Source organism: Astatotilapia calliptera, chromosome 2 (assembly GCF_900246225.1).
Source record: "Astatotilapia calliptera chromosome 2, fAstCal1.2, whole genome shotgun sequence".
NCBI classification, from domain to species: Eukaryota; Metazoa; Chordata; class Actinopteri; order Cichliformes; family Cichlidae; genus Astatotilapia; species Astatotilapia calliptera.
The window spans coordinates 26,781,722-26,796,337 of NC_039303.1; the positions used below are offsets into that span (position 1 = coordinate 26,781,722).

At 43.2% G+C, this 14,616-nt stretch overlaps 1 protein-coding gene across 5 annotated transcripts; it reads right to left on the reverse strand.

Moving 5' to 3' along the window:
- Nucleotides 1–968: 968 nt before the first annotated feature.
- On the reverse strand, nt 969–14,169 carry nexmifb (neurite extension and migration factor b). 5 transcript variants are annotated; one of them, XR_003274345.1, is made up of 4 exons: nt 13,849–14,168; nt 4,112–8,306; nt 2,748–3,566; nt 969–1,774 (listed from the first exon to the last, which is right to left on the reverse strand). XR_003274345.1 is itself a non-coding variant. In XM_026191020.1 (3 exons), exons 1-3 carry the CDS (start codon nt 13,940–13,942, stop codon nt 3,326–3,328), a joined length of 4,518 nt encoding a protein of 1,505 aa, XP_026046805.1. In that variant the 5' UTR covers nt 13,943–14,168; the 3' UTR covers nt 969–3,325. The 5 variants fall into 5 exon arrangements, 4 of the variants coding, with proteins under 4 accessions (XP_026046805.1, XP_026046791.1, XP_026046811.1 ...); XM_026191020.1 differs by having other exon boundaries at nt 969–3,566; nt 13,861–14,168; XM_026191006.1 differs by having other exon boundaries at nt 969–3,566.
- Nucleotides 14,170–14,616: the final 447 nt, after the last annotated feature.

Below are 14,616 nucleotides of genomic sequence, written 5' to 3' on the forward strand. Positions count from 1 at the left end.
ATCTTCATGTAGTGTCTGCAATATTAGTTTTATTTTCCACAATACTCCACATCATAACCTTTACTAATTGTGTTTTGAATGGAGTGAAGCTCTTTGCAGATATGCTGGTAGAGTGAATATTTGTAAATGTACTCCAGCGTGATAGTAGTTCCTGGTTAAAGCAATGGATGGGTACTATATTCAAATCAGCTTTAAATAAGCTACTAGAGTGAAGCTAAGCTAGAAAAGCCAGGAGAGAAGCTATTAGAGATTTGTAAATTTACTCCAATGTGATGTAGTTCCTTTTGAAAGCAATGGGTGAGTAGTAAAAAAACAAACAAAACAAAAGACAGCCCAACTCTCAAAAAAATACCGTTTTAAGTTATACATTTAAATTTTATTTAAATTAAATTAAAAGCTAGTAGAGTGAAGATAATCTAAAGATGCTGTTAGAAGCTAACAGCAGAATCGAGATTTGTACAACTACTACTTTATTACTCTAATGTGATGTAGTTCCTGGTTAAAGCGATGGGTGGGTGGTAAAAAAACACACACACAACCCAACTGTCTTTAGAAAGCAGCATTCAAAATCTTAATTTCAATTAAAATAAGATTTAAATAACCTACTGGAGTGAAGAGTAGCTAGCGAAGCTAGTAAAACCTAGCAGATAAGCTAGAGAAGCTAACAGCGAATTGCAAATTTACTCCAATATAATGTAGCTCATTTTTAAAAGCAATAAGTGGGTGGTAAAAAACACAACCCAACTCTCTTCAGAAAGCAGCATTCAAAATCTTATTTTAATTTGTATATTTACTCCATAAACATTATTACAAAACTCAGCAAGTTACCAATATTACATTATCACCATACAGGCTTGATCACAAATATTTAAAACCTTTGCAACAGTTACAACAAAACAAAAAAAACAAAATAATACTCAAATAATTTACATGAAAATCTATAAAACAGCAAATTGTTCACAAATTATATTTTTTTCCAAGTTTTCATTTTTTTTCTTTGCTTATTTGTGTTTTGCACAGTAACACAACACTCTCACAACAAGATCATGGTCTTATTACAAAACTCCCAACAAAATGTAAATATTTCTAGTTTTCTGTTGATACTTTCATATTTTGGTTTTTAAAACCAGAAACTTGTCATTGTATATCCTTTCCACTGCCCATAGAGGCGCATAAAAGGTTACTCACACACACGAATACTTCACAGCACTTTCTAAGAAAAATATACACTTACAAAATATGTTACAAATTGGCACACAAAAAATATACAAGATTTTGTAGTGTCAAGAGTTCATTAAGATTCCTTCTGGTAACAACTCTAGACAGTATATATAAAGCTCGGTAATCTTTTAATGAAAAGAGCAAAAGTAATTCCAATCAGTGTCAAAGAATCATGAAGTGAATACATCAAACATAACATTATAATATACATTCATAAAGAGGGTTAGGAACCTAATCTATTTTGCATTTCTTTTTTTTTTTCATTAACACTGGTGAAATGAAACATACCGAAAAATGAAAATAAAGAAATCGAAACTGAACGGTAAAGAAAAGAAAACAATTGTCAGCTTTCTTAGCACCATTAACATGAGGCAGCTCAACAGTGGCACATTTTAAAAACAAACCGAAAAAAAAGAAAGAAAGAAAATTTATGAACTCAGAGAAGTACATTCAATTTGACAATAGGCAGAAATGAGAGAAGGCAGACTAAATGGGCTTGCAGCCCATGTGGAGCTTCCCATCAGCAGCTTGTCTTGGTCCTAACCCTGATACACTATAGAAAAGAAACAAAGGATCATGGCAGAGAGGAGAGAGAGAAAAAAAAGAGACACAGAAAGATTGATTACGATTCTTGCCGTATGCAAGCAATCAATTAATATAACCTGTGTGTCAGAACAGCCATATCCACTGTGACAAGGCCTGTTTTAAAATCAATCAATCAGTCAATCAGTTTGTCCGTACATCTCCATGCAGTCTCATGTAATTACTGCTAAAAATGATAACATTGTTTAAAAGACAGTGAAACTAATTTCACATATTTCTACACAATATACTAAGTGTTTGATTGGATCTGCATTTCTCCTGAAATTCGTTTAGTGTATAAAATCAAAGCGATTTTATTACTGATTAAGCGTGATTGTATGGTTCATTTTTAAGTGGCTTTCTAGATGTTTATTTCAGAGCTGTGAGGTAGTGAATGAGCCCAAAGTAATTAAAAGCAATGGCCTGTGAATACGCTGGATCAGATAGACGCAATGTATATAATATATATTTCTTTTCAATTTGTGCCTGTATTTAGCCTTAAATTTCTGGTCACAATATTTTCTGCCAGAATTCTGACCCATGAATCAGGACAGTCAATGATGTAAAATGAAGTAGAATGAAAAGAAAGAAACATTATGGACATTATGGGAAATATGAGCTAAATAATCAGACTGAAATACGGCAGCGCCATGAAATAAATTACATGAGAATGTTAAGAAAAGTTACTGTTTAAATTACCATTTTTTTTTCAGGTAAGATAGAAGTAAAAATTCCACATGGAGTGAATGCAAAGACATGCTTTCCTTCATTTACAAGATTACTGTTTCTATTTGTACTGAAAACTGCTTTCACGTTCACATTGACTGCAATAATGTCCATTCGCGACTGATGTGCGCATCAGAATCTCTACTGCCTTAAATTTCCAGTACAAACAGCTTTTCAGTGAGGCACAGCCCCAAATGACAAATCATCTTCTTGCTTACCCTCAGACATCTGCGCTACACTCTTCTTGGTCCAGAGAAAGCTCATTTGAACAGCTCTCTCTCTCTTTTTTTTTCATCTCCTTCCTCTACAGTAGCCTTCAGAGCAGATCTCCCCTTTGCCTCTCTTTTGTTGCTTCTCAGTGCCAGGCGATGTTGAGGTAAATTGAATTTGGCAAACAAAGTGGGGGGAAACGAGGAGAATTCAGAGTCTTTCTGATTTGGTTTAGTGAGTGGTGGTGTACCACTGCCAGCTGTTGGTGCCTTTCATCAGAGAAGAGAGAGAAAAGTCTCAAATAAAGAATTCCTGTAGTTGCAAGTCTCTGTAAGGAGTCTCCAACCCGAGCAGCCAATATCCCAATGGATAGAAAAGAGGAACAGCCAATATTCACACATATATAAGAGGTCATTTACACAGCATTGTTACTTTTGGCACAATGATTTTAAGATTATAATTATCTTTTTTTCTTTTTTTTTCTTTTTTCTTTTTTGCAAATATTGCATGTCCCTGTACAACAACATTGACAAAAATACTCTGAGGGTGGAGCTTTTATGAATTTGCAAGGCGTAAAAATGTTAATTTAGATAACCAGTTCCTCTAAACTCCAGAAGAAGAAAACAAAAACTTGACAAAAGGAAAGGGGTAGCCATTCCAACTTTGAGGGGGGGGAAAAGACAATGTCTGATATGTCATCAATACAAAATGGTCCCATCTCGTGTTTAAGATGTCTCGGGCTTAAATTGGGCTCATTTATTGAAGGTTTCCCTCTTGAAATGAGCCAGGCAGTGTATGACGGACAGCAACAACAGGACATCCATATTCTGCATACAAAAACAGATGAGGAGGAGGGGTGCGTAGATGTCACTCAATGCATTTATGTATATAGCTACATCTTTAGGGAAAAGGGAAATAAATATGTAATTCAGGGAAGCTAGTTCTGCTGAGAAAATACAAAAACAAAGTTCCTCAAAAAGGCGACAGAACTTTTTTCAAGGCTTATTTCTCTTTTTCAGACAAAAATCAAACAAAAAAGGAAAGAAAAAAAAACAACTATAAGAAGAACAAACAAAGCAGAAACAACAAAAGCAAGAAAAATGCAGCCATGGTCGTTTCAAATCTCAATCAAGCTTGACACAATCACTCAATAGGTAGTTTGCAAAGTACAAGAAGTTTCTCATGCAGATATTAATTTCCTCTTCAGGGGGTTAAAAGGAAGTGGGAGTAGTCAGGGGGGAAACGTAGAACTCATGCAGCTCTGGCATAGCGTCAGTGTAGGTATGTTTGGGAGGGAGGGCTGAGCAGGTAGTGGGGGAAAGTGAGAGGGGGAGGGGAGGGGGTACAACAGCAGCTGATAACAAAATATTACCTCAGTTTCTCAAAAGAGGTCATCAGTGCTATGTCCTTATTTGGGTCTCTCTCAGCTCGCTTCCCCTTCAGTGTCTCAATCCGAGGGAACTTTGCACTCGTCTTGTGGCGGTACAGCTTTTTGTGAGCAGGCCCGGGGTTAATAAAGTTGGGTTTATCAAACATGTTACAGCCTAGAGCAAGTTGAGGGAATAAAGAATGAGAGGGGTTGAATTTGGCCTGGTTTTTGCCTCCTTTCCCCCCTGCCTTTCTGCCTCTCCCAGCCCCTGTGAGCACAGCTCCTTTTTTCTTCAGGTCAGCCTCAGTACCTGCCAAGATTTTGAGGGTCTTTAGGTTGAGACTGTTGGCCTCAGAGGGCATGCAGGCCTCCGACATGGGGTTCCACAGTGGCTCAATGGAGGCCATCATGAACCTTTGGACCTCAGCCATGCCAGAGACAATGTTGGACAGAATATTGGAGGGCTCCTCAAATTCTCTCTGGTCATCCCCCACCAGGCTGTTACTCTCCGACCATCCGGTGCCAGGCCAGTCCCCAGTGCTGCTACTGTCAGTCAGGCCTGTGCCACCTGCCTGGTTCTTTGCTGCTTTACCCTCTAACATGGCCTTTATCTTTTTGGTGGAGCGAGAGTTCTGTTTGGGAGTCTTGACCTTCTCTGACTTGGGGGCTCTCGGAGCCCGGACCTTTTTCGGGCACTGTCCTCCTGCTGTTTGTTTGCAGCTGCCTTTCCTTTTTGACTTTATGCTTTTCGCTCCATTCTGTTCATCAAATTCTGTAGCTGCCATCTCTTTTTTATCTAAACCTAAGACATCTTGATTGTTGAAGTTGTGTAGCGGAAACTGGTTGTCCTCCACCGGGTATGCGCTTGCCGTGCGCTCCTGTTGCTGTATGACATCACAGTTCCACTTTACCTCCCTATTGCAGTCCATGCTTATATCATTCACATCCTGGTATTCTCCAACATTTCCTGCCATCTTCATCTCACGCCCAACAACCTGAGGGGACAGATTTGGGGTCTCAGGAGGGGAAAGCTCTGAGAGTGATGAGTGCCTAAACTTGTCAGGGGTGAAGTTAGAGATATCCAGCAGGTCTGAGGACTCCCTGAGTGGGGTAAGGGCATCCACACTCTGCTGAATCACCACTTTAGGACTGCAATGAGCTAAGAAGCTGTCTCGGCCCTCCTCCTCACCCTCTCGCTCACAAGACTTGAGGCTGAGTGAGCTGTAATTGCTGGAGGAGGCTGACAGAGAGCCCACTGAGTCATAGCTGATGAGCCTGCCATTGTCTGTGCACAGGGACCCTCGCTGGTATTGCACCTGGCCCTCCACGCAGGCAGACTGACACACTTGCAGATCTGCCCCGGGCTGCAGCCCAGACTCACTCAGGTAGCTCTTCTCATAAAGCAGCCTGTCAGCCTCAGGGCTCAGCTGGCTGTAGTTAGACACTGGCAGACTGTCATTCAGGGGAACAGCAGCTGGGAAGTTGTTGGGTAAGATGGGAGTCTCGGGCGTCTCAGACCCAAAGCTCTGGCTGTGACTTGCACAGAGCTGTGGGTGCCACATCTGGGGGAAGCTGGGGCAGTTCTGAGGAGACTGCTGGAGCTCGGACTCAGAGGGAGGCGAGAGGACGCAGCTCTGAGCGAGCTGCAGAGAAGAAAACTGTTTCTCCTCCAGGGACAGCCCAAGAGAATACTGCTGCCTAGAGGACTGCTGGGGGAAATAAGAGATAGCTGCTCCACCTGAGGAGTCTGTGGCATCTAACAGGGTCTGCAGGTAGCCCCCCGGGATGACAGGGACACCCGTCTCCACCTCCTCTGAGGAGGAGGCAGCTTTGTCAGGAGAGCAGGTGGATGAAACAAAGGGGAATTTCTCCTCAGCGGCTTGAGCGGTGGCGGTATTGTCAGAGAAATGTGGTTTGACTGTAGTTGAGCTAATGCCTGCCTCATCTAACCCAGCAGTGGGGTCCTCAATCTGTGCCGCAGTGACACAGGCATCCGTTTCATTCGTCACACTCCTCCCCTCCTCTCCTTCTGCCTCTTTTATTTTCTTGCTCCTCAGCCTGGCTTCGCTTTTGAATTTCCTTATCCTGACTGTTTTATTTCCTCCCAATCTCCTCCCCTCCCTCTCCTCCCTCTCCTGGGAGCGGCTCTTGGCTGTGACTGTGTGTGTGATGGAGTTTGTGTCTAATGTGACTGGGAGGCCTGTGGCTGCTATTATTCCTCCTACCGTGGGGGTGGCCTCTTCTTTAGTGACACCTCCCTGGCCCCGATCAGAGAGAGGGAAGGACTGTGCTGTTGCTGATTGCTCCACAGTGTGAATCCTCTGAACTTTAAGCCGGTTTGCAATCTTGTATTTCCTTTTGGGATGACTAGAATTAAAAGGGCGATGGTGGCGTCCGTTTAGATGAAAACCGCGTTGTTGTTTATCTCTGGCAGCCAGCTTAAGCTGTTCCTGTCTCTCTCTTTGCTTCTCCTGCCAGAAATGCTTCAGAGGAGCCAGTGTCTCATATTTGCTTACTGTGTCGGCATTTAAGCTCACAGTCGCATCCACAGGGTCCAGCTTGCCCAGTTTCACTGACATGAGTCTCTCCCCTTTAAACCTGTTGATGATGATGTACTTGATGACCACAGGTGGCTCTTTGCGGCAGGATTTCCGGCGTTTTTTGGGGCACCAGTCTACATCCTCCTCTTCTTTCTGACCAGCAGGGGCTTTCTCCTTTTTCTCCGCATTTTTCTCACTCTCAAGCGAGTCGACATCATATAAGTAATCATCGCTGTATCGAACCTTTCTTTTGGAACGCAAGCCATAGTTGAGAGGGTTCGAGGGACTGAGGAATCTCTTTGAGTGGCTCTTTTTAAACTTTCCCTCCTGCAGGGTGTCTGAGGACGAGCCAGTGCAGGAGCTGTCATCACTGAACTCCCCTGACTCCTCTGTGGAATTGAAGTCCATTAGGTAGCTGACTTTGGGAGTGGACATAGGCGAGCCGTGGGAACCATCAAGTGGACTCCTAGCACTGCAGTCCCCGGCTTTTCCTTCCTGTGCTCCCTCCAGGATCAGTTCATCAGTTTTGGGCTGAAGATCCTCCGCGGTTCTCCTCAAGACTGCTGCTCCTTCCTCTTTCTTGGCACAGTTGGCCAGGACACTGGGGAAGAAGTTGAACTGCGTCTCTTCCTGCAGAACATTTGTTTTTTCCCTCATGTTGTCCTGGAAAGACTCATAACGAATCTTGAGCGAACAGACATCACTGCTTAATGTTGAATCGTCATCTTCATCGTCAAACAGATTGTCGACATCTTCCTCTGAGAAGAGGTTGACCGACAGTTCATTCTTAGAACAAAGGTCCAGCAGTTCCATCTTACTCTCACTGATAAAAGACTCAAAGTAGCCCCAGTCCTGGCTGGCGTTAGCCAGGAGAACTTCTTCTCCACTAACCTTGTCTAGTAACAGTCCTTCATACAAATTCTTAGCTGTTGCATCATCTTCGGGGTCATCGCAGTCCCCTGTTGTTTTGTTTGCATCCCCTCTCTTGCCCTCACCTGGGGCTTTTGGCAGAGGAAAGCTAAGTAGCTGGTCAGAGAGGAGCTGTTCTCCATAGTGACTCACTGCCTCCCCCGCGTGGCTCAGGCACTGAATGCTGATGTTGTTGATGTCAGAGAAGTCCTCTCGGCTCACATCCCCTATCCTTACACTTAGACCAGTCTCCGTGTCAGGGTTGGCGGTGGGGTCGTGGGGTGTGTTCTGGATGGCGTTAGGGTCAGTGGCATCACGTGTTTCAATGAAGCAGCCGAGGCAAGTTCGGTTAGGCTGAAGAAGACACTCCTCCGTCAGGCCAGACGCAGTGCCAGGCTCCATCATTGTCGCTGATAGAGGGAGGGCAACGGGTAATGGAAGGGACGTTTTCTGGTTGTCTCCTGTTGGCGCCCAGGAGCTTACAGCTGGGCTAGAGAGTGATGAGGGAGCGGGCGTGTGGTGAAGATGGGGAACCACAGTTGGAGGGTCATTGGAGGAAGGGGCTACTGTTAGGCCCAGAGTGGGCTCAGTCCCAAGGGGCAAGGGGAGGGCTGGCGATGTAGGAGTGGTCCTCTGATGCGCTGGGCAGGCCTGTTGTGAAGTCTCTGCGGCAGGTGGAGGCGAGGACGGAGGGAGAGCAGCATCGACGAGCCCGCACAGACTCAGATTGCTACTCTGCTCACATAGCCCTGCAGGGGGAAAAAAAGAAAAAAGATTTCAGCTCTTTGAAATGTAAGTGTGAAGTTAAATTACATTGTTTTTGTTCTTTTAGTTACTCCGACGTTCTTCTAAGCTGCTCAGACGCAATTAGTGTCAATTAACCCCCTAGAGCTCAAAATGTCATTTCATGATGCCAGCCTTAAACATTAATAATTCAGTTTTGGTTCCAGATTCAATAAAAGGTATTAGCAATGTCAAGTTGGACAATTCCTTACTCATTACTTGCTTGATGTTCACATGTGAAAGCTGAGACTCGGCGAGTAGCAACACAGCCATAAAGAAATCCCACCAAACTCTGAGAGCACTTAAAACAAAAAGAAGATCAAAGATGAAATGGAGTCACCTTTATGTAATGTTAGCATGCTGGCAAAAGTGAAAGATATACAGAGCTGCAAGAATTTTAATTGGCTTATTTGACAGAACAAAACGAGCAATTGTATCACATGCTTGCAGGTGATAATGCAAAGAGCCTGTTGTCGTTCCTGCCCGAGCAGTATATACGAGATCAAATTAATGCAGCCACCTTGCTTTATGTCCCCCACCCTGCAGTGTTTCTGTGCAGACGCAGATCTACTAGCTTTTAAGTAACAAGATACCATTAAATTACACAGACCGACCGAAACAATGACTCAAATAAAAGTAGATTTTGGTGATTTTCCACAGGTCACTTGTGACAATGTCTTAATCAGTTGAAGACATCCATCTGATGAGTAACAATCAAAACTCGCAGGAGTGGCTCGCAGCAGCAGGCAGATCGCTGTGTTTGCTCTGCATAATTAGATGACAGCAGCGGAGGCAGGTATGTACACATGGGACACGACAGGCCCATATGTTGGAGACTGTATAACCAATACCATCCACACCTGCCTCCCTCTATAATCCCAAGCTGCTGCCTTCCAGATATTCTTTAAAACGATGCCAGGGAGAGAAAAAAATAAATAAAATTGAAAACCCTAGCACAGCAATTAATGTGTTCACAGAGGTTAACTAGCAACAACCCCCATTTTAGAATGGATGCGCCTAATCATTATTGAGGTAGTGATAAATGCTTGAGGGGAAGACTGCTTAGCAAACCGTATTCAGCGTTGCTGTATTGGCGGTGAGTAAATCTTTGAATATGGATATGATTTGAGAGTGATTTAATGAGGTAATGAAATTTCTGAGAGCTGGTCTCTATGGGTCTGCGGCCTGCAGACACACCGGAGCAGCCACAGTGCTTACTAAAAGCATGCGACTACGGTACTGTCACTCTTAATGAAGAAAGCCTCTAGAGAAATATCCATCCTCTCTTTCCCTCTCATCGTCAGAGAACTGTTATAGCAGCAACTCGTCAGAGGCTGCAGAAGCATCACAGCGAGGCGTTCGCCATCAGGTCCTCTCAGTCTGTGAGCCAAAATGACCTCAGAGCTAAAGCATGGGACTGACACATGTTCTCTGCGGAGAGTCATGACAGATACCCTTTTTCTATATTTAAGATAGAATACTAGCAAATTTACACGGTCGCTTACTATAAAGAGGAGGACTACAAAAGGAAACGCTTTCCATTCGTGAGCACACTTCATCGTGAATTACATGTAAACAGAGCAGATTTCCAGCACGCAGAGACAAGACAAATATAAAGCAGAGATTAGTTATCGCTCGCCCTACAAAGGTGCAAAGCCACCGAAATGAGGAAGTTACAGGAAAAGGGAAAGAGGTTATTAACTTCCTTCATCCCTCTGTGCTCACGTGTAACTTAAGCTGCCACCAAATATCGCCGAAAGATTGGTCAAAATTGCCGTGAAACATTAAACTCATATTGAGAAATGTGTTTCCTCGGGGTTTATAATGGATTAACAATCTATCCTGTCCAATGTGTGTGTGTGTGTGTTGTATGTGCTGAGCGGGGCAGAAAGTGTGTGTGTGTGTGTGTGTGTGTGTGTATGAGAGGGAGAGTGATAGAGTGTGAGTATTGGCTTGGGGGTATAGTGTTATCGAGAGGCCATCTGTCTCCAGCTGGACCATTAGCTCTTCAGCTGTTCAGAATGTGCCACAGATCAGTCAGTCAGACAGGTATACAAACACACACACACACACACACACACACACACACACACACACACACACACACACACACACTGGGTCTTACAGCGATGACTGTAGCTGACAAATCGAGTTTGACATTTGGGGTCAAAGGCGGGATCGGCAGCTTCCTATTCACTGATATGGTACAACATAATGTTACTACAATATCTGAGCTGGCAAATGTAAACAAGATACACATCCAAAATAGTCGCTGCTGCCAGAATCCAATATTTAGCTTACAGAAAGAGTAGCAAAAAAGAAAAAACAAGCTTTATACACTCTGAGATCCTGCAAGCACGGCTGTACTTTTCTAATGGTGTTATCGGGAGAGAAGCTCTTCGAATAGAAACCGAGGCTGGATGTGACATGGCTCATGCAATCTGGCGTGGACATTCACCACTGAGCATATGGAAGGACCCCGGCTGCTGGCAGGTGGTGGTGATCTTCTGATTCCCAACACTGCCAAGCCCAGCCATGCTAGACAGCCCGATCACTGCCAAACTAGACCAGACCAGACCAGACCAGTTAGCACTCGGAGCTCTCCGAGACACATCTCTTTTTCTAGCCATAACATTCGGGGCTTCGTCCACCTGAGGTAGGCCCAGGCTGCTTTGTGCCAGGCAGCTCTGCACGGTAACAAGCCCATGCCGAGGGACACGGTCATGGACATGAGGGGAGAGACTAGTTGGCGCCTGTGTGCCTATCTATTAGTGTGTCAGATGCCACACGTGCGCATACACGTGTATGCCTTTTTTCTCTTTAATTACATTCCAATTAGAGCTACATTATAAAGCAAAGAAAGCAGAAAAGCCTAAGAATAACAGAAACACCTGTCACTGACATTAAATTAAATTAAATTCATGCATTTTCTCCAAAGGAATGGCCAAAGGAACACATTTTTCAGATATCACAATATGACACACAATGCAAATGAAAACAGCTGACATGGCCTTTTCCCCTTTTGCCATGGCTTTTAGAAAGCATTCCTTTTTCCATCCCCCTTTTCATCCCTTCTTCCACCCTTTTTTCCTTCCAACTTCCTGCTTCTTATCCCCATTACATGGAGGCTTTTACAATCGTAAAATGCAGAGCTAGCCATTCTGCAGCTCAGCCACCCGGGGCGTTCAGTCATCCAGCTGGTAGGCCAGCCACAGAAGCCGCTTGCTCCATCTCCACTATATGACATTTTGTGAATGGTAGTGGGGGTTGTGGTGGGGTGTGTGTGTGTGTGGGGGGGGGGGGGGGGGGGGGATCAATCCGGCCAGTACAGGATGTTCGTAATAAGTGGTGAGTAACTGCGGCATGATTCATGGCCATCCTCCTCAAAGAACTACCCTATTCCTGCTCAATGGAGCTGCTTTTACTCTCTCCTGTATTTTTTTTAATGCTCTCATTCCACCTCTCCTCGTCTCTCTTGCTCTCTTTTCCTCTTGCTGCCTCTCAAGGAGCAGGCAAGTGCTGGGGATAATCTGTCTCAGTTCCAACTGAGGCTGACCAGAGCTGAAACACCGAGATAAACCTCATCGAAGGATCAGTGGTGCTTGGTAGAAACTATGGGGAGAAGTAGGTGGTGGGTGAATGACTGAATATGCACAGCAGCAGTAGGGCTTATTGTCCAGTAAAAAGGAAGAGATTGCACTGCTATCTGATTTCTTTTGAGTTAGATTTGGTTTTAAAAACCATTTATTCAGCTAAAAGAAAAGTGACCCCATATTGTAATGGCTTACACATTTGCCTAGCACTGAAAGCTCTCCAGTTTGATCCAGGAAAGAGACGCAGATCCCTTTGGGTTCCATCAGAAAAGGCATCTGGTGCAAAACAAAAATAAAAATTCTGCCAAATCAAACATGTGGAGCTAGCAACTGTGGAGACCCCTTGTGAATAAGGCAGCAGCAAAAGTAGCTCATATACCTTTCAGAAGAAAACATTTGTAAACCCTTTGGAGATACCAGGATTTCTAAATTGATATGTGGTTGCAAAAAGTAAAAAAAACAAAATCGAACTGGACTAATTCATAAATAATTGTGTGCGTTTTTCATAGTGGACAGGGAACAAGTGAATTTAGCAAATTGTATAACTTTCCGAAGGTGTTTTGCTGTCTCTCTTCTGGTGCCCTTGGTATGATATTTGCAAGGAAAGCTACAAAAGTCCTAAAATTCCTTGACTTGGACACAGTTATGCCCATCTTCATAACATTCCTCCTAAAGTCCTCTTAAAGTCCTGTGAAAGTTGGTTCTTTCTTCATGAGGGCAGAATTTGGCACTAACCAGATGTTTGTCTTTATTTGGAGACAGGCTCAATTCCATCTCGCACTCCAACGTCAAATTGCAGACGTTCTTTGGAGTCAGGTGTTCCTTAATCACAACATCTGACTCTCATCTGACTATCCCCCATAAGGGCGAGTTTGTATTATTGAAATTCCCTTACTTCCAAAAATGCATGTTTTTGTGTGTTACTGATTAATCCTTTCCCCATTAGACAACGTCTAATGATGACTTTTGACACTTCAGTTTATATCAATAAAGATGTGGTTTGAAGACCGTTTTTTCAAGGGTAGCTGCATAGGCAGGGACCACCTTCACTAACTTCTTAGGAACCAACAAGTCATTGCGTTATATAGGCAGGCCTGAAATATGACAGAAACCACTCAGGTCAGACAGGAACTTCAAGGGTTACTCCTCGTAGGCTTTCAAGGGGTAAAGAGTTAAGTGAAACTATGTAGAGTAAATGAAGTTCAGACGACAATGCGCAGTGTAGAAATCGTAGCAGTTTCAAAGCATTTGCAACCTTTTTTCCTGCAAATATATAATTACTAATCAAGGTTTCGGTTTCTGAGATTTTGCAGAGAAAAAAAAACAGAAGCCCAAAACTGAAATATAACAAGAAAATAAAATAACAATACAGTTATTATTAAAACAATGATGCAGACCTTTTGTTTTCACGATGCTAATAAATGTGTGTGAGAGAATTAATGGCTCCACCCACTTTTATATTTGCAGCTTTTTATGAGAAAAGATAGATTTATATTTCTGCGTTGTGGAAGCATAAGCAGAGAGGATTAACAACAGCTTAAAAAGCTTCAATTAATAATTCTTTTCCACTTTTCGTTAAAAAAAAACACACAGGATGTGTTTCACGCTCCCCATATCTTGTAAAAGAGCTTAAAACTGAGGGTGAAAAGCTAATTCAAGGAACGCTAATTCTGTGCTATGTGCTAATACTAATTGTCTTTTCAAAGTTTTAAATGTGTTGTGAGAGAAACTGTTGTTAATAAGCTTTCGTTTATTTTAATGAGTGCTTAAATATTCTTGGGCAAATTTAAAAAAAAACCTCTCTTCTGCAACCAAGTTTCTCTAAATGTTTAAAGCTGAGAAATAAAGAGCAAAATTAGCATTCATGTGAGTTACTTAAAAAAAACACAAAAAACATTGTGTTAACGAGCTATACCTGAATAGTTACCTGTGCTCTCCACTGCATTTGGATTCTCAGGTTCTGAAGTCTTCACAATCAATGTGAGACTGCTGTCTGTTAACACATCCATCAATACGGCTCAACGCTGCACCACCCACGCATCATTTTGACTGTCCCACCTGTTGAAAGACAAAGAGAAATAGAAAGAGACGTGAGTAAGAAGGCAATCGGTAAAAAAGGGCGACCGCCATGCGTCTGAGGCAGAAAGGCATCAACGGCAGTGCATTAGATTTCATTACAACAAAAGACCGACGCTAAGCACAGACAAACAAAGTTGTGGCGGTTCAAGAAAAAGCTCCAAACGCGATAGAGGCATCAAACAGGCCCTTGGGGCATCAAACAATCACTCATTTCTTCTCCGTATCACAGATTCGTGTCTAAGATTAATTTAAACTTTGCCAACCACGAAAGTACACAAAGAATCGCAGCTTGGATCGCTATGGCAACTGTATGCCATACGATCCTATTTTAAGCTTCATTTAACATTTATAGCAGAGTTGTTAACCTATGCCAACCTTACATAGGCGGCTCTGAGCATATTTGTTTATTGTAATTAGCTGACTCTCTCTCTCTCGTGCGCCTCAGCAGCACGAAATCTGAAGGAGCTCAAAGAGGAGAGATTAAAGAGATGTGACTGAGGCGGTGACAGCAAACTGTGAACACTGACAATACTTTTTATTGTAGCAAGTGATGGTGAAAAGTGGGGGTGGGGGATGATTGAGAGTACACGCGTGCGAGGGCCGG

Excerpts from the sequence above, each read along its gene's own strand:
- nexmifb (XM_026191006.1), bottom strand. The coding sequence starts at position 13,942 with ATGGATGTGTTAACAGACAGCAGTCTCACATTGATTGTGAAGACTTCA. Across the intron at positions 8,307-13,848 it reads GAGCACAGGTAACTATTCAG|GGCTATGTGAGCAGAGTAGC; the intron begins GTATAGCTCGTT and ends TTCCCCCTGCAG. Across the intron at positions 3,567-4,111 it reads ACCTCTTTTGAGAAACTGAG|AATATGGATGTCCTGTTGTT; the intron begins GTAATATTTTGT and ends TTTTGTATGCAG.